The 24,912-nt window shown below is 39.7% G+C and overlaps 2 protein-coding genes across 3 annotated transcripts in view; one reads left to right on the forward strand and one right to left on the reverse strand.

The window, feature by feature from the left end:
• LOC118233114 (collagen alpha-3(IX) chain-like) overlaps positions 1–8,867 on the forward strand; it is a 38,931-nt gene extending 30,064 nt beyond the window's left edge. For both annotated transcript variants that reach the window (XM_035428476.1, XM_035428478.1), the window contains 16 exons: positions 385–438; positions 678–731; positions 1,136–1,189; positions 2,235–2,279; positions 2,555–2,608; positions 2,712–2,765; positions 2,901–2,954; positions 3,075–3,146; positions 3,516–3,551; positions 4,058–4,102; positions 4,375–4,407; positions 4,504–4,650; positions 4,794–4,848; positions 5,763–5,948; positions 7,294–7,380; positions 7,878–8,867. In XM_035428476.1, the coding sequence (XP_035284367.1) occupies positions 385–438; positions 678–731; positions 1,136–1,189; positions 2,235–2,279; positions 2,555–2,608; positions 2,712–2,765; positions 2,901–2,954; positions 3,075–3,146; positions 3,516–3,551; positions 4,058–4,102; positions 4,375–4,407; positions 4,504–4,650; positions 4,794–4,848; positions 5,763–5,948; positions 7,294–7,380; positions 7,878–8,083 (1,236 nt within the window). In that variant the 3' untranslated portion in view covers positions 8,084–8,867. The remainder of the gene's footprint in view (positions 1–384; positions 439–677; positions 732–1,135; positions 1,190–2,234; positions 2,280–2,554; positions 2,609–2,711; positions 2,766–2,900; positions 2,955–3,074; positions 3,147–3,515; positions 3,552–4,057; positions 4,103–4,374; positions 4,408–4,503; positions 4,651–4,793; positions 4,849–5,762; positions 5,949–7,293; positions 7,381–7,877) is intronic.
• A 3,215-nt stretch (positions 8,868–12,082) lies between these two features.
• Positions 12,083–24,912, reverse strand: part of col22a1 (collagen, type XXII, alpha 1) — a 71,027-nt gene continuing 58,197 nt past the window's right edge. Inside the window, exons 47-66 of the mRNA XM_035430616.1 lie at positions 24,556–24,669; positions 24,205–24,258; positions 23,944–23,997; positions 23,481–23,534; positions 22,810–22,863; positions 22,552–22,605; positions 22,166–22,219; positions 20,814–20,867; positions 20,628–20,672; positions 18,089–18,142; positions 17,819–17,872; positions 17,413–17,466; positions 16,972–17,043; positions 16,757–16,792; positions 16,621–16,665; positions 16,306–16,485; positions 15,813–15,879; positions 14,446–14,628; positions 14,145–14,222; positions 12,083–14,054 (exon numbers count right to left, since the gene is read on the reverse strand). Of these exons, the coding sequence (XP_035286507.1) occupies positions 13,867–14,054; positions 14,145–14,222; positions 14,446–14,628; positions 15,813–15,879; positions 16,306–16,485; positions 16,621–16,665; positions 16,757–16,792; positions 16,972–17,043; positions 17,413–17,466; positions 17,819–17,872; positions 18,089–18,142; positions 20,628–20,672; positions 20,814–20,867; positions 22,166–22,219; positions 22,552–22,605; positions 22,810–22,863; positions 23,481–23,534; positions 23,944–23,997; positions 24,205–24,258; positions 24,556–24,669 (1,548 nt within the window). The 3' untranslated portion in view covers positions 12,083–13,866. The remainder of the gene's footprint in view (positions 14,055–14,144; positions 14,223–14,445; positions 14,629–15,812; positions 15,880–16,305; positions 16,486–16,620; positions 16,666–16,756; positions 16,793–16,971; positions 17,044–17,412; positions 17,467–17,818; positions 17,873–18,088; positions 18,143–20,627; positions 20,673–20,813; positions 20,868–22,165; positions 22,220–22,551; positions 22,606–22,809; positions 22,864–23,480; positions 23,535–23,943; positions 23,998–24,204; positions 24,259–24,555; positions 24,670–24,912) is intronic.

Below are 24,912 nucleotides of genomic sequence, written 5' to 3' on the forward strand. Positions count from 1 at the left end.
GTCACCACCAGTCTATGGTGTTCAACGGGTGCAAACTGGAGATTCAAAACAAGGAGCAAAACTTCACATAGAGCATTGGTGCCTGTTTAAATCTGCTCAAATTACAGTAGTGGTTGATCACTGTAATGAATATTCATTAGCGAGGGCCTTGAAGATATTTGGGTTAGTTTGTAATGACTCTGTAAAAATATCAAATCACAGTTGCAACCAAACTATGAAAAGTCCTGCTGTTTGTAGATATTCATGTGCACCATCCTTCGCTGGAATATTTATATCCATTGACACTGGTGCAGAAATTCCGATGTAAGATAAAATCACAATACGTGACATTTCAGTTGATACAGATAGAGTCTGTGTCTGACGACCCTTCTGTGCTCATTTCAGGGTGCAGCTGGCCCTCAAGGAGAACAGGGGCCTCCTGGCCAGAAAGGTGACACCGTAAGTAATCAGCCATTTATCTTTTCATTTTTTAACAGATAAAACAGAGATGCTATTAAGTCAATTACGTTATTAAAGAACGGGCTTGCCTCATTTCTGACACCTTCTTATTATTGCATGCATGTGTGCTGTAGGGCGACTTAAGTGAACATGGCCAAACTGCCTTTTTGCTTGTTTTAAGCACAGCTGCAGTAGACAGCCAATTAAGACCTAATTGTAATGTACGGTTATATTTACAGGGAGAACCGGGGAAAGATGGTGTGGATGGTAGTGCTGGAGTAAATGGTGCCAAGGTTGGTTGGTCTCCATATCTGTATCTTTTTGTATGTGGTTGTAGTGCCGTATTTGGAAACAGAATTGTTTTGAATAAGGTTTGTTTTTACTGTATCTCAGTGAGACCAAACAATGATTAAACACATGATAATATTATAATAATATTGAAGGCTTTACAGTATGTATGTATTGTTGTCTACATGTGTGTGCGTGTGTGTGCACATGTGTGTGTGTGTGTGTGTGTGTGTGTGTGAATGTGTGTGTGTGTGTGTAGCTATTGGTGCTTACAGATGTACTCTTGCCTCTTTAAATCATAGCATTGTTATTATCTGAAGAAGTCAACTATCACAAGGTAAAATGACTTATTGTGTAATCTACCGTGTACCTAACAAATATTTCCTTTTGTATACAACACTTCTTACAGGGAGAGCCTGGTTTGTCTGGGGCAGTAGGTATCAGGGGCATTGTTGGAATTCCGGTGAGCCCATTCATTAATATCAATAGCTTCCATAGATTATATGTGAATCATTTTCAGTGAGTTGTGTTCTGCAAATAGCTGAAGGGCAATTTGGGTACATAAAAATGCGAGAAATATTTTTCAAACATGCAAGACTTTATAAATAAAATCTGACTTACTGAAGTGCTTTGTGGCTGTGTGCTGAGTACATTCAAGTGGTCATTCACTTTTGTGGAGAATTTAAAACAACAACAAAAAAATGAATGTTCCTATTGGAAGTACATGCATACATAAATCATAATTATAAGGAAAACGATAAAATCTTTTTCAAAGAAATGTCCCAAGGTACTCTGCAACAACCTTATGGTAGATTGTACGATTGTACTGTGCAAAATGAATACAAATCTTGTCACTCCTGAGGAAAGAACAGATATGTCTTCCCCTGGGTTTCAAACTTCACTTGCATCCAAAATCTCCATGATATATGCGTTTCTGTACCTGTGCAGATGGGCAGAGTTTTTAACTGTGGAAGAAATTAGAAACAAAGAGAATAAGTTGTGTGCAGAAGGGGCCCAAACAGGTGCCTTTCTCGCAGCAGTAACCACCTGAGACCGAAAAATATTAACTGTAGGAAATTGATTATGCCCTGAAAACTTCAATATGAATGGAATTTCAACTGTGGTTTTGGGGCCATTTATTTTCAAACTGCTCATTCATGTGTGTGTGCACAATGTCCACAAAATATTTTTATTAACAAATATAATTTGGAAATGGGACCATTAAAACTGAAAAATGAAACAAAGTAAACTTTGGTTAATTTGTAAGGTAAGGCCAAATATTGATTTGGAACAATAACTGATAAAAGCAAAACTGCCATTTTACAGGTAAATATGCTTATAAATGTAATTCTGTAAACATATCAGGTGAAGTAGCCAATTTAACCTTAATCATGCACTTGTTATTAAAGATCAATATTGCAACTGTGGGAAAACAGTGATAATGAGCTGATTATCATAACCTCTTGTGCTCACTGGTCTTCTGACAAAATATGAATTCTTTCATACAGGGATTGCCAGGGAAACAAGGACCAACAGGCCCGTTGGGTGAAAAGGTAGCATCAACCATCCTCCGATAAATTACACCGCCATGATGATAAATAGTGGAGACGAGCAGACAGATATTCCACAACCACAGTTAAGGACAAAACAAGGAAGAATAGACCCCACACACGTGCAATATGAATTGCATAGCAGACACGACGGAAGCTTGGTAATACTGTAAGCAGTGCATATTCCTAGCAGGATAGGGTGAATTATTGACCTGATCATTGACCTGTTTATATGAATAAGTGTGTGGTGGGATGCGTTACGATGTGTCTTGCTGTAGGGGGAGATAGGACCTGAGGGATTGCCAGGCCCAATCGGCCCACCTGGCAAATCCGTGAGTATGAGAAGCTTCCGGAACAGTCTCGCTTCCTCATGAATAACCCGCAGACCAGATCTCATTCGAAGCGAGCCCGCCGCTGATAGTCTCTTTCGTTCAGGGGGCGGACGGCGCGGCGGGAGAAGACGGATTACCTGGCGCAAAGGGATCCACTGTACGTATTAATCTGCCGACAAATGAAATGCCTGGGAACGTCGCTTCCCAACCCGCACGGAAAAGCATCTAGTCTAACCTACGGTGACATGAGTAAGTGCTCTGAAGTGGAGTTTGTTGTCATCTGTCACTAAAGGGGGAGCCTGGAAAACAAGGACCGGTGGGAGCCACGGGGCTTCCTGGAATCAAGGTGAAATGCATATTTAATACGACCAGGATTATGAATTATGAAATATACTGAATTAATTCTGAGGGTTAAAATATGTTCTTGTATTTTTCTTGTATTCTGTGTATTCTATTCTATCTGCAGGGCGACACTGGGGACAAAGGGGAAACTGGTCCCCGTGGCATTAAGGGTCACACAGGACCCAAGGGGGAACAGGTACAGTAACACCAGGTGTTTCAGTCTCAGAATATATTGGGAACTTAATTAGACAACAAAAAGAACTGCTCTCAAATGAGAAATCTCTAATATGAAAACTAAAAAAAGTTAACCTCTCACTTGAAATTCTTATCTGAATTCTGAACACAATATATGATTAATCTCAATGTTTTTTTTTTTTTTTTTTTTGCTTGTTTTGTTTGAGAAGAGGTTTTGCATGAAAGGGGCAGGTGATTTATTTCAGAGTTGTGGCTTTTGTGTTTTCAAGCTAAATGCACAGTATTGGAAATAAATGTTTTTTTCTGTGCACATGTAAAGACTTACATATATCAGACTTTTTGAGTTTCTGTGTTTTGTTCTTGATCTTAGGGTCCAATCGGTCCTGTTGGTCCAAAAGGAAGTGAGGTACAATGATGTATCCATGGTTTCCATTGCCATTGTGTGTGTGCATCTTAGTTGTGCTAAGTTATGTAAAACTGCATATATTTTGTCCATGGTAACATTGATAATTACATCACACGATATGCCTTTAACAGACATTCCTATCCAGAACAATATGCTATGAAATCATTATAGTTAACACGCAAACCAAAACCTAGCACCAGGTAGTGCTCAAGCCAGGTTTTAGTAAAAATATCAGGCCTATGATAATATTTGCAGTAGTCCTGCCAATGCATCGGTATTAGCACTGCCCTTTGATTGCCCTAACCACTGCAATTTTTTTTTTTTTTTTTTTTTTGCAAGTCCTTGAAGTAATGTTAATAAAACCAGTCTATTCAATCTACATGTTGAGCAGACCAATTTCTCCAAAAGATCTAATCATTAAGCAATTTACTGTAGCAAGTGGCCTTTGCTATATATAGGGCCTGCCACTATATATAGAATGTTTTATACATATGATTTCTGAATAGGGTACTCCGGGAGCTGTTGGAGATATTGGAGTTAAAGGTGATATGGTAGGTAATTTTGTTTTGTAATTTTTTGGTTGACTTACATGAAATAATATATACTGTACTTGATCCTCCAACAGTATGTAATCCTTGAAACTACACAGAAACTACTGCTGAACAGGGGTTATCCAACAGATCCTTACTCCTAACTAATGCCTAACATTTCCCCTTAATGGACAGAATCTTTAATTGTGGAATTGCTGTGCATTTACAGTAAACTTATTGCCCGGTGATGTTGCTTGTTACCCAATAACATTAACAGTGATTCTTTTCAACAGGGTCCCCCTGGTATCCCTGGAATTAAAGGAGAGGTACATGTAACAATCAAACCATACAGACTGCTCGTTAGTTGTAAGAATGAATAATCGTGCCAGCATGTTTTAACTTGTGCCAATGCCTCCGTCCAGGCTGGAGCTAAAGGAGCGGGGGGCAACAAGGGACCAGCCGGGATGCCAGGTCAGCCAGGCCACGAGGGGCTGACGGGACCGATCGGACCCCGGGGGCTGGAGGGAGAGAGGGGCATGCCTGGGTCTCCTGGACCCCGTGGCCTACCTGTATGTACCATATAACATCTCAGTCACACAGGAGCATCTTTGGCTGGAGATGATCTTTCTACAATTTACGTGCATTGAGTTCTACAGCGTATGGGCAGTGTTTTTTGTCTTACGTTAATTTTTTTTCCTCTTGATTTTTAAAGGGTGCCAAAGCGAACGAAAATAAAATCCGCGAGATCTGCGGCAGCCTCATTGAAGGTGTGAACTTCAGTTCTTCAATTCTGAACTTCAATGAACTTCACAACTGCACCCACTTTGTTGCTCTTTAATTTGCTTTGATCCATTTTATTTATTCATAAAAATATGAATAAGTGTTAAATAAGATAGCGATGCACCTGAAACATTGTTAAACGAACTTAATCAGACCTGGGTCAAATACTTTTCTACTCCCAGAAGAAAAATCTTTTGCTCAGGATAGTTTTTTCTTTAACCCTTAAGAAAGTAGTAAAATCTCAATTGTACATCTTTTTGAGATCACTTCAATCTGAATTGTTGCTCCTAAAACCCTGTTAGGAGAAAAGATGAGATAATGAGAAGATGAATTTGAGACTTCAGTAAGATGAATGGATATTGAATTGAGATGCGGTTGTTTCTCATGAGGTCACTATGAGAAAACTGAGACATATTTGAGAAGAATCATGAGATCCTAGAAGTCATAGCTGAGTTTTCTTTGAGCTCTTTCTCTGATCTTACAGTCCCATGTTCAGGAGACTTAAATTAGACTTATTTAAGATCATTTAGAGATCTCTTGTTTTGATCAGAGTAAGACATAAATGAGATTATATGTGGCTGTTTCTCCTGAGTTGAATTTGAGAAGTAGGAGAAAAAGCCATTGGTCTCACCTCAGTATTAAAAATAGCTCATTTGTGTCTAGGAGAAATGAAAGAAACAACTATGAGATCTCTTCTTGGATTTTGCTTTCCTATGGGCCATGCGTTACTGATCCATTGAAATACTCTCAAAAAGTGCAAACACTGCCTTCTGGTCATATTGGCAGGCTCAATTACACCAGGCAAAATCAATAGAGCACAGAAAAGTATTTGACCCAGGTCTGGTCTTAATACAGTTTCCTCCGGAGTTAATGAGACAATTTCTGTTTTTATTCTATCCAGAGCAATTAGCTGAGTTTAAAAAGGAAGTCCTGAAAATCCCAGCAGCTATCGGAGCCCCTGGAACTCCGGGGCCAGTAGGCCTCCCTGGTCCTCCGGGGCCCGCCGGCGCAGCAGGGACCCCCGGACTTCGGGGTTTGATGGGTGCCATGGGGCCACCAGGATTCCATGGAATTCCAGGACAGAAAGGTAAAGTTTCAATATGTCCTGTATTATTTGAATATTCTGACTCAGCTCTATACAGCGTAGGTCCTGCATGACCTTACCTATACGTCCTTCACTTTCCTCATTTTACATGCCCTGCTACTTGCAAGAACGAGGGCAAGCTTAAAAGAAATCCCATTACACAAATTAATTGCACTAATTAATTTATAGCACACCAGAGGGGCTTTCAGTCTACCAGGATTAGAAATGTGTTGGCAGTTCCTTTTGCAGATCAATTCTTATATTTCAGAATTAACTTGGGTTAATTGGGTTAATGATGAATAATTTTATGACCTGTTTCAAAAATACTCCCTATTGATACAGTGTCTGCTCCTCCAAGCTGGTGTGAAACAAGATTTTTTCAAACACCTTCAATTTTCTGTGAAAGGAATGCATGTAACTATGTTTTAGAGTTTGTTTGCAGCTTTTCTTGAGAAGCTAAAGTTGAGATAAGGCAGTAGTTACTGATGTTTCAAGATTTTTTCGATATATGATTACGGCCTGTATTCAATGTGACTTGCAAAGGAGTTTTCTCTTTTAAAAATAAAATGTATTCCATTTTGTTCATTATTCACACATCACCCTGAATATGGCAGTTTCCAGAATTAATAAAATTAAAATGAAAAATAACAAAATACATTATCATTTTCTTAATTGAGTTCATCACTTTAATATCAAATCAGTTTGAAAAGAGCTTTATTGTTTTGCCATCTTTCTTGTCGGAAGATTTGACCGTTAAATGTAACAGGTTAACCAGTAAATCACAAGTCATCTTGGGACTGTTTTGTTTGTCTGTCCATTACTCTTTGTGGCATTTTTGTAAACCTCATTAGTGTTTGGATGACTTGCATTCCTAATGCCTTTAATTCAGTTGGGGGAAAACACAATAGAAAATACATAATTGTCACAAAAAACAGTGATTTAAGAATCACCAAGCGGCTTTTAGCAATCCGCATGAGATGTAGGCCATTATAATGATTCAGGATTGCCTTGGAAGTCATTGCAAAATGGATAGTGTTGAAAGTAATTTCCCTGAGCAGATGTTCAGTTAAGTGAATATGGAACTTACTTACAAATGACAACATATCAGCATATTTCCATGCATCATTCTCAGCAATTAACGACTACAGATGACGCACGGGACCCTGATAAACTAAAACAAACATTATTTATAAAGAATATCTACCTCCAATGGTAAAGAATCTCATCTTCTGTTCAACAGAATCATAAGCACTGCAGGCGTTAATGTCTTGGAAAACATCCTTTCTTTTGTGAGACATCGCAGACCACCCAGATTGTATTCATCTGAATACATGTGTTTCCACTGCAGGTGAGGCGGGAGCTAAGGGAGATAAAGGAGACAATGGCGAGAATGGAGTGGGAGTTCGAGGAAGTCCTGGAGAGCCCGGTCCACCAGGTATTTTTTAGATTCAGCACTCACTGTACTCGCTGTTTTGTTGTTTCAGCCTAGCAACCACGACTATTTATCGCAACAGCAAGAAAGCCAAATATAGTTGTTTTTGATTTTAAGGAAGTTGATTACCATGTAAGGGATAATCCACGTTGGGGTGGTCTGCTATAGAAAAATAATGACTGAGAAGGTGGCGAAGAACCTCCGCAAAGGTCATTAGTTTTTGATAGCAGACCACCTTTGAGTAGATTACCCTGCTAATTACCTTACATAAGAAATCGATCAATAATTTAACACAAAATATTGATTTAGTATTACTTAACAATAGTAGTGGAGTACGCACATTAAAATGTACACTAATTTTTAAGTTTGTTTCCTGCAGAGGTTGTGTTAACATCTTTTCACATAGAAAATCGAAACATGCAACTCGACGAGGAGTGCCCAAACTTTTCCGTGCCCCTGTGAGGATGCTTTTGTTCATGCCTCCCGGGTTTGTGTTTTAGGCGCGCCCGGGGCCCCAGGATTTGGGAAGGATGGCAGGGACGGGGCCCGTGGACATAGCGGAGCACCAGGGCACCCGGGCACTCCTGGCACCAGGGGGCCCACGGGTCCGCCTGGGCTGTGTGACCCATCGGACTGTTACGGGAGACCCCCGTCCATGTTCATGCCCATGAGCGGGAAGAAATCCTCCAGCATGAAGGGCCCATGAGGACATGGCATCATCTAATAAAGGGGAAATGAACCGTTTTTGCTCAGGCAGAATCTACAACAAACTTGAAGAGACTTCAAATGTCTCCCTTTTCCATGAAACCAAGGGACACGTCAGCTGTAACATTTAGATCTCTGAGCTTCCACCTTTTTAACTGACGAGTGAGGATTTGACAGAGCTTGCTGCTAGAGTATTCTTAAGACACTCGTAATCCAAAAGTAGTAAAATCACGGAATAGTGTTATTAATTTAGCCTTATGATGACAAAGTGTTGGATGCACCACTGCTGAATGTGTCAAAGCAGACAAAAATCACTTCGATCAACCCTATGGCATGACATTGAAATGAGTTTATTTTGTTTTTATGACACAGAAACAGTAGTTGTCCTAATGGATTTTAAATGAACACCCATATGGTTTGTGAAACAGGAATGTGTCATTCATAGAATATTACAAGTAAACATCTCAACCTTGCACACTACATGTGTTTGAACTGTCAGAACTGCACCAGGGTTACAAATTGCAAACTTAATGTTTGCCATTGCAAACACTGAAGTTAGGTAATGTTTTGATACAAAACTAGAAAGGATAATAAACTGACTTGGTTAAGAACATTATTACTGACAGTACCATTGTATTAGGAAAGTCAGTATAGAATTTGAATTGACACATAATATTATACATTAGGGATCACTAACATTTATTTGATCAATTTCAAAGTTATTTTTTCCACTTATTCCCCCTCATGTTTTCTAAAACATAATAAACTTGAAAATTTAAGTCTTGTATATTTTTCACTTTGATTTATTTACACAAGAATTTATGCTGTACGGCCATTTATGTGACCGCCATTTTGCCTGCCGACTCTCTATGTGTCATGGTTTTGGGTGTTATCACCATTTCTTTTCCATCCTGCGCCTTTTCTTCAGTTATTACGGCCTTTTCGTTTCCTTGATTGATGTCCTTGATTGACTTATACCCTTGATTGATTGATTGTTTTTTTGATTGATTTCCTTGTTTGCACCTGTTGGCGTTCTATTTAAACCCCAAGCAAACCGATAAGCTTTGCTTTAGTGTCAACTTGCGTTACATGAAAGCTGGTAACTTGGGTCTGTTTTGATAAGAGGTTTAGTTACTTGTTCAGTACTAGATCAGTTTGTCTTCTGCGTCCTTTGACTTACGCGAAGAGTTACTGCGGAACTGAATTTTGAGGTTGGATTGTGGGCTACAAAGTTAACACTGCTATCTTTACTCATTTCTTTTACTCTCTCGTGGTTCTTTTGACAGTCCTCTGTGCGAGGGCTGTTTTCTTAAAGTTCTCACGTTCACCATTCTTTTCAGACTGTTTTGTTTTAGTAGACTCAGTACTCCTTAAGCCTTAGTTCTTCACCCTGTACTCGGGGCATTAAAGCTTTTTCTTTGGGATAGTCTCCCATAGGAGTATTGGTTTTCTTTTTGTTTATTTTTTATTTTTTTTCCTATCCTTTTGAATCTAACAAGACTTAGTGGTTATTCTGCCCCAGGTGGTTAACTTAGTTCCCTGCTCAGTTGCGTTTGGTCTCCCCACTTCCCCACTCCATCACACTATGGGGTTTCCATCAAAGCTGTCTTGCAGACCTCTTCCATACCACAAGGTATGAAGGAACTACACATTCAAGCTGTCAAGCAGGATCTCAGCTATCTTAATTGACAGCACAAGTGTATCCTTGTAGAACACCTTGCTACCAGAAACCCTAACTTTGTTATCAGTTTGGTTCTTTGAGGACTATTGTTCATCTGTTTGAATATTGTCTTTCAATAGCTACTCTAACCTTAAGTGTTGAAACAAATTTATGCTGGCAAACAATAGTGAAAAATAATCTTTAATGACATTAGAATTTTTTTGAAATTCTTACTCCTCTTAGGAAAATTCTCTGGGCTAACAGAATGTTTTTTTACCTCTCTGCACCTGAAAGAAAATCAGTAAAATGGCTTCCATACAGGGTAGAATGGGCACAAGGCATCAGTCTGTCTTATTTGACCTGACAATTTTATATGTGGACTTACATTGCCCAAGAAATCATTGTGACCTTTTGAAACCCATTGAACCTGAAGTGAATTCTTTCCCTAAGGATGACTTCATGGCTTCATATTCAAACAATTAATTGCCTTTTAAAATCATTACTTTGCCTTACAGTGACTTGTAGGTTTCAACTGAATCCAGACAGGTGGCTTTAGCAACTCTTTTTTTCAAGATGTTTCCATTTTTTTCCCCATTTGACCCATGGCAGAACATAAGCCTTTGTGGGGTATCCAGATTGTTGCCTAGTTACCATGGTGAAAGTAAACATAACAGACTTTACTCTTTCTGATTCATTTGCTGTGTAAACATGACCTTTATTGGCTGTTGCGGGCTGGAGAAATTGAACACATTCATCCTCTCAGGGGCACCTCTGTTGTACTACGCATGCTTTTGAATATGTCTTGTTGGAGATCTATTTTAATCTTCATTAAATAATAGATTAGAGGCTTGCCTCTTGCATCCGAGTTCAGGGAACAAATGTACAGGGATCTCAATCTAAGATAAAACATGGTGAGGAACTGCAGAATATTTTGTATGGATTTAAACCCATGACAAGCTTACCTTGGACAATTTTGTCGCAGACTATGATACAAGCTCAACAGGTTTGGTGAACATTGAAGGTTTCTGTGTTGGAAACACACATGTTGGCATGCTTCTCTATTTTACATAATTGCAATGCTCAGCAAAGAAATGAAGTGACCTGACTGCGATCAATACCTTCACTGAGGGGATTGGCCTAAATTAAGGTTTGTTCCGACCGACTGTAAGCAATTATCTTGCATTATTTAACATGGGACAAATAATGAAATTTCCAACTGCAGAATTGAATCCCTGCTTTGCTTTGCATTTGGTTCCTTGACTATTTTTATTTTCATTTAGGAGCATTATCTGGCAAAATATGTATCACAGTAGTAAGTACTAAGAGGGCACAAGGCACACGTGTGAAGGCATATTCATTTAAGAAAGCCTTGTTCTATAAAATGGACCTGTTCCAGTCTTTATTACAACATAAATGCCTTTTCATTTATTCAATTTAACAGAATATCAATTATAGATTTAGCACCATTTTATCATTATACACAAGTACAGGTTGCATCAGTCAAGCCTACAACTTTGAAATAGCAGGTTGCTACTTAAAATAATTTAACAAAAAAAAAAATCCATGTTCAAAACAAGCTAAAAATATGAATAGAAATGTAATACAGGTAATTGAAAATTAATAAAGCCAAACATGTTTTAAAAATATAGCACCATTGATTGTTTTTTTCACCATTGATCAAGTAGAGCTGTGAAAGTGAAATTGATTCCAGGGATCAGGTAAACTGTTTTTGTCATTTTTGAAATTTGTATGCTGCTTCGTGCCTTTTTGGAATTAATCTTTCAGCTTGTCAAAGTCACTACATCTCCTTTTCACTAATGTACAGCCCATAAAAAAAATGAATAAAATAAATCAAACACCTTAGATATCTTGGAGGACACACTCACACAAACTAGAAGCCAGCAAACCTTTTTATATAATATGAGCTATTTTTGAAGTAATTAAATTTGGTGTGGGGAGTTCATTTTAAAGCTGGCACACTCTTGCTGGGAGTAAATCTGATTCCGACACACTCAAATAACAAGGCCGATGCTATCCTAAGGCAAGAAAAGATCATATAAAGACAGAATAAAAATAAAATTTAATTGCAGTGGCTAAAAAGTGACTCTTTGGCACAGGGAGGCAAACAATCAACACTGATAAACAATAAGTAACGCATTTTAGGAAATAATCCTGCCCCCCCCCCCACCTCCCCCCTTCCCAACTACCAAAAAAAAAAAGGAAAAAGCTGATTGGAAGAAATACAGTTAAAGTAGTGAGCAGAAATTCATTCAGTCATGGGACTGGCTATGTGGGGTGGGGGGTGGGGGGGGGGTGGAGGGAGACATTGCCATATACGTCTCTGTTGAAGACATTGTCAACTGGTAACAACTGAAGAAAACTCTGTTAAACCTCTGTGATATCACAGCAGGATTTTCTTGCTGTTCCTTTGCCCCTTGGTTCTCTGTGTAATAATCCGCAACGGAAAACTGCTCTAGGTGACCTTCAAAAGTAGCCACATTACAGATGGTAAATGGGCTTTTGGCCCAGCGGGAGTGTGTGTGTGTGTACGAGAGATCCTCGGTGGTGTCCTGGCTCAGGACCAGAGATGAGCTTATGCCCCCAATGACACTGGAGATTTACCAGCCAGCTGAAATATAAAATTCAGACATAAAGCATCCTGGTTTTATGAAACATTTCTAACCTTGGTATTAACAGCAAAACTACAACACAAATTCTTTTTTTGATTAATATTTTTCCCCTGAAAGAATATGAATGACCCCCACCACCACCGTAGGCTGTAGTTACATTTACTGCAGACTCACCCATTTCCTCCAAGTTTTCGAGGAGGCTCTAATTGGTCCAACAGGGACAGAACGGATCCTTCAAACTGATTTCCTTGGTGGCAGTCCAAATAAGGGGGATCAGAACGCTGTGTGCATTCCGTAATGCAGCAAGCAATTTGGAAAACAACGTCTTCAATTCATAGCAGCCCTGAGCCAGACCTTCCCTCGTGTGTCCCCAAAGGGGATGTTAATAAACTATAGAAAACAGACCAGGATGGAAATAATGCTTTCAAAGGGTCTTTTTTGAGGTTTAGTGCCTCTCCTCCTAAGCATGCCCTCAACTTTATAATGGGTTTTATCAGGACAAACAATAGAGGCCCTGGTAAGCTGTAGGCCAGGACTGAGCCAGACAGCTTGGGTGTATATCAGAAGTCTAGAACGATTTTGGGGGAATTCGGATGGGGGGTAAAAGCTGATGTCTTCTATGTCTCATCCAATACCCTCCATGTAGATGAGCTGCAAGCATTCAGTGATTCGTCTCGGACACCCCCTCTTCATCCCTGCCCCCATTTTCCACTACTTTTACGACAACGTAAGATTTCTCATGGTGTTCCCACTAAACCTGCTTGTGGTGCAACAAATTGACAGAAGATGCAAGCATAAACAAACTTATTATTGCAAAAGAAACACACAGATGGCCATTATAAAAGGAAGTGTGGAATTTACATACATCTACCTGGGCCATAATGTTAAATTTATATAACTGCGTTACCCATAGCTTAAAAAAACTGCTCAGCGTAAATAGTTTACCACAAATTGGAAGATCTTTCAAGATCTTGAGTGAAAATCACAAACTGTATTTTAAATTTGTCTCAAGCTCTTATTTTCCCCAAAGCCACTCATCTCACCCATGAGTGATCACCTACGATTATCCTTCATTGGATAATTATTGGCCAAAACCCCTGGCTGCAGATCTTCTTTGACCATCATTTGGCTTTGTATCAAAAGCTAATCTATTCCTGGGTGAAAAGTGAGGTAACAAAAGAACTGAGGATAGAAGACATCATTCGAAAAACAGTTAAGAGCTTTGTTTTTTTTTTTTAAAGAACAATACTGCTGCTGTTCAGAGCAGCCAAGCTGGTGGCCTCTCATTGCTTATTCCTGACAATAAAGTTAAAAATCAGAACTCCCATTCCTAACCACCTCCCCCGCACCCCAAATGAATTCTGACCGGCAGCAAAACCCCAAAAAGAGGCTACTGGGATTTTTTTGTTGTTTGTTTTTTTTTCTAAAACGAACAGTTCATAGTTTGCTGAAAACCCAAGTTCATAAATAGCCACGGTCCAAGGTCTTTGTGCTTTAAGTCCCCTTGACGTTGCCGGGCCTTGATGCCAGGCTGGCGTAGTAAGCGCACTGAGAGGGATCACACTGTCCTGTGGGTCCCGAAGGGCCCGATGGCCCCGGGGGACCTGGGTTTCCTGGCTCTCCCTGAACGCCCGGAGTCCCGGGCATGCCGTCCTTTCCATAACCGGGTGTCCCTGTGGCACCTAAACATCAAAGAAAACCAATAAGCGTAAGAAAAGATGTGACCTGGAGGCCCTGTAAACCAATGCTTCCCCATTAAAGAGAATGTGTACCTGCAGGACCGGGTGGACCGATCTCTCCTCTCTGTCCCACGCCAGTTTCACCTCTTTCGCCTTTAGATCCTCTTTCACCTGGTAGTCAGAGCCACACAGACGTAGTCACTAAACTTATCAACTTATAAGTTTACCAACACACCCTCTGCCTATCTGGTTTGAATCAAAAGATAAAATTTTGCAGTAAATTTTTAAATCTGTATTCAACAACAGTAACAATAAGGCTGTCTTCATACATAGCTACATAGTATGTATTTATTTTATGTAAATTGACTGTTTACAATTGGCTGAAGGAACGTACCTTTCTGGCCCATTGGCCCTCTAATCCCATCTCCCCCTGGCTGGCCTGGCATACCCGACTCCCCAGGAGGGCCTGGTCGTCCCTGACCTCCATCTTTGCCTGCAGGGCCAGGGGGTCCTGGGCGACCTGCTGTGCTTTTGATGTGGGCTGGCTGGATCTGGGCCATGAGGTATGCCATTTTGACTGTAAGAACAACAGAACACCTTAACTGAGATGCATCAAGTGCTGTGATTTTGCGACCGACAGAAATTCCATGTGCCTGCTCGAGCACTTCGCTCTGTGTCAGCAGAGCGCCTTGTACCCCCTCCCACCCGACCAAAGGGATCACAGAGCTTCTCCACCCTAGCTCCCCAGTGGTGGAAGAAACTCCCTGTCCCTCTTCGAACCTTCCTCTCACTACCCATCTTTTGCCGTGGCCTGAAGACTCAATTCTTCAGACTATACCTAGACTAACTACCACCACGCTGTATATTTCACTCTTAATCCACCCCCCTCCCCCTTTTTCATGACACTTGTTACATGTTGCCCCATCCCAGCACTTTTTGGTAATTTGTTTTTGTCCTAATACTGTAGCTTACTCTTCTGCCTAGTTGGCTTTGCAGAGGTTAGGTCAAAATAATGTTCACTCTGTGAACTAAACTGTGTTTTTGGCTAGAAATAGCTGTAAAAAATAGGTATTGCATCTTATTGAACCTGTGTTTAGTAGTTGTCTATGACCATGGAATGCACTTTTTGTACGTCGCTTTGGATAAAAGCGTCTGCCAAATAGATGTAATGTAATGTGACTTGTTCTAACGGCTGCTTGAAAGAGAAAGTGCCTTGGCTAGCCTACTTTGAGACGTTTTTAAAAAAAGGCTTGATATTTCATTGAAAATAAACAGCAGACTTGACAGTGATGTTCGATTATCTATTTATTATCCGTATTTGAATGAATCACTGAACTGCGAACGATAGTCAATCACTGAATGACTGGTTCACGTTCGCGAACGAATCGTTTCATGAAGTGATCCAGTACACTTCGTTCACCCAAAAGATTTGTTCTTTTGAACGAATCGTTCGCGAACGACACAACACTATAGAGTGGTTTTAGCTAGCCAGGGTTTCAGTGTTAACAACTCCATGAGGTACAACTAACTAATGGAGCTACAAGGTGCCCAGAAGCTAGGCTTGCAATCATCAGCAATGGGTATGCCTCTCCTCTGATTAACACTAATTTGGTTGCCATACTCTACCAACTGTTGAGTGGAAAAAATGGTATCTCATGCTCATTTGGGTGGCATGGGAGTGATTCAAGAGATGCAATCAGTCATTCCATAATAAGGAGAGAAAAATAGAGAAGATGAATTTCAGATGCAGTGATCTCCTACCATCTAACTGTTTTGATAGCTCCTCTTGAATAAGCCTTCTCAAGTGTTCCAGTGATGTTGACTCTCCCTAAAGTTAAAAAAAAAAACAAATTCAATATTAAGTCAGTTCATAATGACATCATATTTAATACTGTAAGTGCACGCAAGTACCAATAGCTGCTTGCTTTTGGTTGGTATTATAAACAGGTCTACAGCTTTCCAGGTCTATAGGACAGTTTCATAATTTTCATGTGAAATATTTTTTAACTATACTGTGTAAATATTTAGAAAGATAAATTACATACAAAATGTAAAGTAAACAGTTGTGTAAATATATTCAAACAGTTAGCATAACTGAATTTAGTAAAATTGTTCTTATGCATTCACCAAAAGCAGCATGCAGTTAGTACATTAGCCTATTCTTATAAAGTTATTTTTTAAGTCTGTGTTGTTAATGAGGCTGTTGTATGGTCACTGGGAAAGGTGCAGCACATGTTGGTGGTGGGAGACCCACCCGTGGGCCTGGGTTGCCTGGTGGTCCTTGTGCTCCGGGAAGCCCAGATTGGCCTGGTTCTCCGGGAGGCCCTGACATTCCCATCATGCCTGTGTGCCCTTTTCGACCAGGAACACCAGGAGTTCCTGGTTGTCCAGGGTCCCCAGTAGGCCCTTTGTCTCCCTTGATACCTGAATCACCCTGAAATATTTAGGGACAACATATATGATTTTTATTTGGACTGAGTAATCAGAAGCACACACCTAGCATGATTACTTTAAAATTTTTCATTTACCAGTAACTTTGTAATTAAAATATATTCATTGCCAGGCTTACCCTTTCTCCTTTGGCACCTCGCTCCCCTTGTTTCCCAGGAGTACCCTGAAAAATAAGAATAGATGAATTGTGACATTCGATTATTCAATTAACCTTTCATCTTAAACAAAGGAATAATGTTTGAACCGGCACTCACTTGCTTTCCTTCTGGACCAATCGGACCAGGTGGTCCCTGAACAAGAAAAGAACAAACAAATCTAAGGCCTATATTGATTCTGATTTCCAACCACAAATCAAAACAAATATGAACAAACAAATGAATATGGATGAAGTCATATTTTCCAAGATGAATGCGCATAAGACACGGTCACGAGAGCTGCGATGCTGAAGTGGAAGTAAAATCCAACTTACCGACGGTCCCTTTGGACCTGAGAATCCTGGTAACCCAGGGCTTCCAACCTCTCCTTTGACCCCCTGCGTGCCCTGTGTAAAAGAGGAAAGCACTGCTATTCGTCATGTGGATCACAGGTCATCTTAGCCACGGTTGTAAGGCCTCTAAGATGTTACTTCAGTGAGGTAGCTATGAACATGTATAAATCATTTTAATCTCATAAAACTTTGCTGGAGGAAAAAAGCAAACTGACAAATATTTACAAGAGGCAGTATTTTCTAAGTTCACAAGGTACGCAGTGTTTGCAAACCTATTGTTCTGCGGAAATAAAACAGGCAACATGCAAATTCAACATGTACTACAACACAAGTCTCTCTCTACCTCTCTCTTTCTCTCTTGCTCTCTGTCTCCATGCGCAAACACAGACAGACAGACAGACAGACAGACATTCTTCCACTCACTGGATTCCCAGGGGCTCCTGGTTTTCCTGATGGGCCAGGCTCACCCGGGTTGCCCTAGGGAACAAAGTATTCAATGTCACAAACCCCTACTTTGGATATTTTAATGAAATATATAGTCATTTAATTTAAATTTTATGACACATGCTTTGTATAATGAGATCTCTTATAATTATATTTCTCTGGTATTAATTTTAAAAAAGCATTTTTATTCTCCTTTTCTCACTTCCAGCGTATTTTTATTACTTCTCTTAGTACGTGTTATATAGACAATAAATTATAGTGTTTTATTTCTATATTTATAGGAATATCTTATAAAACACATCTATTTAACCCCAGTAATTCAGGTGAATATTTGCTAATTGTCTGCCCTTTACTATCAGAGTATTCAGGTTTGTGGCACTCTCACCGGTTCTCCTCTTTGGCCCCTGAAACCCTCTGGTCCTGGGGGCCCAGGATTACCCTGAAAGTTAAAGAATTTGGGGGAAAAAGTCTTAAACTCTGAGAAACACTATACATTAGTAAGTATTAAATTCAGAACACATAATTCCATTTTTGTCCATTTGTTGTAAATGGAATTAAAGACTAGGTATGTACATGCATGAATATTTCTTCCTGGAAAATTCCATCCCATCCCATCCATTCTTGCATTCAGACAGTAAAATGTAGCAGTGCTCACATCTTTTCCTAGCTTTCCCTCTCTTCCTGGGGGGCCAGGCTTCCCTTCTTCACCCTGAGTGAAACAAACAGAGATTGAGCACACAGAGAAAGAAAGCACATCCACCATAGTCAAAAGAAAAATCTGAATTTTCCAGTGCAAATTGCAAATAGTATTTAACCACATACTCAGGTTATGTTTCAAGTATGATATAATCAGTTCAATGTCATATCCACTCTGACAGACAACATTTTTATCCCCCTATGGACTACCGTTAATTCTATTTTAGAGTCAAGTTAACACCAAACATTTCACTGTTTAGAGTATCATTCTCACAAATTATAACTGGTGTACTGAATGCTGATGCAATGCTCTATAAACGAGCAGGACCGTAGGAATAGATCAATGCCAGAGTGCTGTCTCAGTAGCTCTTGATCTAGACAGGAACAACATTTTCTGAACAGCATACGGTGTGCTCTGAGATTCAAACAGTCCTGTGTGGGTGAAACCTATTTCTGATAAGATCGTTGCCCTTGTACTGCTGTGCCATGGATTGTGGTGGGGGAAAATTGGGGACGGATAAATGTGATGCAGAAGCAGAGCTCTTTTGAAGTAGCCTGCATCAGCAAATCTTGAAAAATAATCAAATAAAGCTGAACCGAAAATAACCAGTTCCCTCTCAAAATAACATTTGATGTGGAAAATTCAGAGAAGCTTCTCATTTAGAAATGAGTTAAAACTTCTAATGAAAAATGTATGAATTTCTCAATTAAAAGTCTTGAAGCTACAGTTAAATGCAAAAGTACTGGGACAGTGACACATTTTTGGTTGCTCTGGCTCTGTACTCCAGTACATTGGGTGTGAAATAAAACAATGAAAGTGCAAACTGTCAGCCTTGAGGGTTTTTACATCCACATTGAGTGATCCATATTGGAATTACAGCTCTTTTTATACTTTTTATAGTCTCTCCCATTTTAGGAGAACAAGAGTAACTGGACAATTGGCTACTTAGCTTCTTCTTGGCCAGCGGTGTGTCTTTGTATTATTAGTTTATGCACAAAAAAGGTAACAAAATGTCTAGAGTTGATTTTAGGTGTTGGATGTGCATTTGGAGTCTGTTGCAGCTGTCACTCAACAGTGTCTGGGGGGAAAACAACTGCCAGAGACAAAGCCAAAACATTAGGTTTGTCAAAATCAATTGAACATGCTGCTGAGCTCAGCAATAGCAAACAACCCCCCACAGAAGACCCCTGTAGCGGGCGACCAAAAAATACTTTAAATCAGGGACAATCTGGACCTGTGAATTCATAGTAGTGGTCCTGCTTTCAATTGTGAAGAAAACCCTGTTTTCAACTGTCAAACCAATCAAGAACACTCCAAGATGTAGGCACTGATTTGTCGAAGACAAAAATAAATCATAAACTCCAGAGAGTTCACTGCAAAAAGCCAACCGCTGATAAGCCTCAAGAACAGAACGGCCAGGTTAGAACTAAAAAGTACATTTCATAAACCGTAGAGTTCTGTCTTATGGGAAGATTACATGAGTACTAATCTGTACAAAAGTATGGAAAGAGGAAAGTGTGGAGAACAAAGGAACTGCTCATGATCCAAAGCACACCCCCACCCCCCCTTCACCTGTGAAACATGGCAGAACTAGTGTTATGGCTTGGCAATGGATGATGTGACAGTTGAATGCAGCAGCAAGATGAATTCTGAAGAGTACAGCAACATCGTATGTGCTCAGATCCAAACAATTGCCATAAAGAAAATGTGAAATGTTCCTGACTGGCCATGTTAATCACCCATCCTGAATCCAACTGAACATGCGGTTCACTTGCTGAAGACAAGACTGAAGGCAAACGGCCCCAGAAACAAACAGGAGCTGAAAATGGCTGCGGTACAGGCCTGACTGAACATCACCAATGAAGATACCCAACATTTAGTCATATCTGTGGGTTGACTTATGATTTATTTAGTTTTCAAATCCAACATGCTGGAGTACAAAAATGCTTTTGCACCTGTAGACCAATCATATCTGAGAAGGTTCTATCAGTTGAACCAGCACTATAACTGGTTCAACTGATAAAAGCTGTCATTGAAGACCTTGATTCATTGACTAGTTGGGTGAGGTGTTGTAGTGCTTGGCTAAAAGCCTGCACCCACACTGACCTTTCTTGGATAAGAATGGTGACCCCTGGTTTAGGCCCTGGTCTTGTAATCCTTCCTTTGCAGTATGTAATCATTACTACACTGATTCAATCATTTTAAAACATGTTTGGACTACTTATAAGTTTCTCTGAGAAGATGTGAGTGCACTTCACAGTAAAAGTACAGAGACCTTGTGAAATATCATTTGTAGATACTTTATGGGACATAAAACCCTGAAAGTCATCTACCTTGATCCTTGAACACTGGATCAGGAGTTGTTTCTTATTTTGAAATATTTTTTTTTTCTCCAAACACTATCATAGTTTCAGATCAATTTGCATAACAAAGATAAGGTAAATGGAAAACATCTCGTAATAAATACATAGTAATGAATACATAATTGTGAGCTTACCTTAGATCCTGGTGGTCCAGGTTCTCCTCTATGGCCTTTAAAACCCTGTAAAATAAACAAGATAGAGGTTAGATTGGATAACTACCTCACAGACTGGATTAAGGGTCATTTTAAAGGTATTACTGACAGTGCTCAAGGTATTAAACAATAGAGATTTTCACTTTAATTCTTCACAAAGCTACTTACAGGAAGTCCTCTGAGTCCATCTCTGCCTGGGGGCCCTACTTCACCCTGTTTACCCTGAGAATAGAGACACATCAAGTGTTATAACTAAGTGCTACAGACTGCTAACGGCTGTAGTCCAAACTTCACTTGCAAACTTCCCTCGGGAATTTGTAGCACAGCACCGAAAGAACACGTGCAGACACTCATTCTAACAGGGGGGAGCAAGGGAGGGAAATGCAGTTAATGACCCAATCCCAAACAGAGCCCTGTGGACTGTTGGACTATGGACTCGCAGACTTTAATGGTGTATTTCCAGGGTCACGTAAGTCCACGAGTGGACAAGGGCTTGACGGTAAAATGGGACAAGACTTCTGACTTCACCCAATACGTGACACATTGCTGAGAGACAGAGATGCAACTTTACATATGACAAGAGCAAGAGGCGAGTCATCCTCCACCTGAGCCAGGCACATAGGGTGTGTTGACAAAAACGTTTTTACAGAACAGCTTTCTAAAGACTGCCCATTTCTGAAAGGAAAATGACATGAGAGGGGTCAATAGAGAAGAAAGAAAATATGTTGTTGTTCATGCGGTGTCATAAAATTACACCATTAATAAGGCTGGGCATATTTATCTGGAAAAATATTGGCTAACGTCACGGTAAAGTTGTTGAAAATCACATAAAACTGAAAACAGAGGCAAAAATCAGGGATAAAATGTATTAAATGAATTTTATCACATGCACAGCAATGGGAAATTATTGAAACAACATATGCAACTGTCTTAAGAGTAGTCTAACAAGTGCTTGAAGTTTCAAAAAAATTAGTGGGCAGCTGCCACTAGTAACAAACACATGTTGATACAAAAAGAGAATTTTTATAGTTTTAATATGAAAATCCTACCCCTCGCTTACCAACAAAATCCACCAAATGTATTTTAATTGCCAGGTACTTCCTAGGGCATTGACCTGAATTAAATTTTGTGTAATTCCCTCTGTCTAAGTCTGCAATGATGAGGACTAAACAAGAGGATAGATGGTAGAGCCCTCACAAAAAAAGTTGTTTTAGTAAAGAGGCAGCCCTAAGCCCTCATGGACTTGACAGGAATGTGCCTTTTAGTCTTTGAGTCCTTGAGTCTAGAGCATGGGATCCTGCCATTTTTTTATTGAACTTCATTTGTACTTTTGTCAGAGCCAGGTGTGTGTGCAATGCGTGATTTCTATGAATGTGCTTTTATATGTGTTTATGAATTGTAAATTCAAAGCAACAAAGAATTCAGTGGCATCACTACACAGGATTGCACAGGATCAAAGTAGACATACAGAAGCTTTCCTCAGAAACATATGGTTTTTATGAGCCATGAAAAGCTCTTACCGGTTCCCCTGGCTCTCCTGGACGACCATCTTTCCCCATCTTTCCAGCCATTCCCTTTAAAAATGATTAGCAACATTGACAATGATTTAATCATTGGTATGATCCAGCTTATGTAGCCATTTTGTCACAACACACAGTACAAATGTAAATAAATCGCACATTAACGTATGGGAAGCATCATAACTGTATTTTGGGGCTGCTGGACAAAATCAGCATTGGTACCAGGAGGATCCGATACTGGACACCAGACTACAGTACATCAATGACACTGAAACCTAGTCTTCTGACTGGCTAAATTTTAATAAATTGCCAGAGTGAAAACATTGAAATAGCGGCACTCAGTTCTGGCTCCCTGTAGAAAAAACAATAGACCATGCACTGCTTACCATTAAACCGGGTAAACCTGGTGGTCCCTGGATCCCTTTCAAACCCTCCTTGCCCTGTTGAAAACAAGTATGTTGCTTCTAATGATCATATTATCAGTGACGTTGAATCCAGAAATAAACCACTGATATTAATTCTCAATTCTGAATCCTGTAGGGATGCTCTGTATGTACAGTGTTTACCTTAAATATAGGTACTTCTCTCATTTCTTGGAAATATAACAATTGAAGTGCACATTATAGAACTGACATCATTCTTACCTTCTCCCCAGGGGGTCCTGGAGGGCCCATTGGTCCTGGTTGACCATCAGTACCCTGCAAAGGAAAAAATACACCTGACAAACAGACTTAAAGCATTTTGTCTTCTTAACATTTTCTCTGTAAGCTTTTGGGTTAACATATTATCAGTGTCCCTTCTCAGGAATGTCTATTTAAACAGAAAACATTTAACCCAATACAAACATGCTAACATAATATGACTAAAAAGCTCATATGAATGAAGCTGTCGTTTTTGCAGAGATGTGTTTTATCTTTGAGAATTTAAGTTAAGTTTAAGTTCTTTGAGAAAGAAGTTAAACTTATTTAATGCCTGTGCACAACAATACAACCAGAATTAAAATCTAATTTTGGTTATGGACTAGAATCAAGTGATTATCCCAGTTTCACCATTTCATTTCTAGTACAGTTCTGTAAAATCTTGAAGAAATTCTTCAAAGAACTGCAAGAAATTTAGAGAAACAACACAACCAGTCGACTAGTGAGGAGACAAATTGATTTCATGGGTAACTGGTCTCTTTCTTCGAAGGAATGTCAGCAGTAAAGTCACTGCCTTGTGTCTTGTGAATGATGGAGCCATCACCCTGTGGTGCTGTATTGAACATCCTTTCAACAGTTGAGCGAGGCTCATAAACTGGAGATGATGCCATACTCACCGGTTGACCCATCATGCCTGCAGCTCCTGGATATCCAGGAGCTCCTGGTTGTCCCTATAAAACAGGTTTTGTTGCATTGGTAAACGAACAAGTAACAGTACATGCCTGGATTGAATAAAAAAAAGTGTTCATAAGTTTTGACTTTAGCAAAAAATGTGTACGATTTTTCTTCACAGACACAATTTTGGCAGGTTAATTCTGAAAATTGTAGACCTTGTGAAAAAAAACTTGACATTAATTTCATGTTAAAGTTATGAGCAATCATTGTTTTTAATCTAAGCCATAGAAACATAAAATGCTTATGTCTTTAAAAGAAAACAAAATTGTATTGAGTGATTATATCTAATATTTGACAAATGTATTAAGATGACAGAAGGTAAACCACACCTGAATCCATTATGACATTGCTATCATGTTTACAGTACAGTGTCCAATTGACTCAATTTCTTTTATTTTATTTCACCTTTTCACCTTTCTCCCCAGGCGTACCAGGATGTGCTCGATCACCTTTTACTCCCTGTGGGTAAATAATTGAACAGTATAGCAAGAGACGTGTGTTACAGTGTTTCTAAATGTGCAGCAAGACAGTCAAGACAATTTGACAAATTTCCAACACATTATTATTATTACTATTATTATCATGAGAAAATAGCCGAAATGGTAGATGGTGTGTCTGATGCTGAACCTCCATGTTTCTGAGGCAGGTAGGCGGAGCTGAACCTACCTTTGCTCCTTCGGCTCCAGGTGGTCCGGGTGGGCCTGTCGGCCCTGTCGGTCCCTGCAGTCACACACAAACAACTGACTCATTTCTCTGCTCACAACTGTAACAATACGAGCAGCATATACTGACATATACTCTTGCCATGGTCAGGTACAGTATAAATGACTAAACCACAACAGCAATTAGCATTATCTTACTTAGAACTCTTAAAACCTTAAACCCTACCACAGGGCATCAAAAGTTTAAAAAAAAAAATCCTGATGTAGGATGCCTGCAGCAACTGGTGAACTACCGTCTCTGTGTACATGTACATATTTTTTGTACACAGTAGTCGTAGGTTACGCGTATTCATACCTGGAACCCATCTTGGCCATCCTTTCCTGCGGTTCCAGGAAGCCCTTTGTCCCCTTGAACCCCTGGCATGCCGGGGGATCCGGGAGGGCCCGGTGGACAGTCTGAGCACACATTCTGGAATGCCAAACGACATGAGGTCCACAACAATCCACACGCTGGACACCCAGTGTTTTTCACATATGTTCTTCACAGTTAGGTCATTCTGTTCTGAGTCACACTTGCGAAGTATGTATGCATGCATGTATGTATGTATGTATGTTTGTATGTATATACATATGTATGCATGTGCCAACATACAGTATATGTAAATGAATATGTGAGGTCCTAATTTATTTCCCAATTCAAAACTAGGAAGAC

The sequence above is a fragment of the Anguilla anguilla genome, chromosome 8, assembly GCF_013347855.1.
Source record: "Anguilla anguilla isolate fAngAng1 chromosome 8, fAngAng1.pri, whole genome shotgun sequence".
Taxonomy (NCBI): domain Eukaryota; kingdom Metazoa; phylum Chordata; class Actinopteri; order Anguilliformes; family Anguillidae; genus Anguilla; species Anguilla anguilla.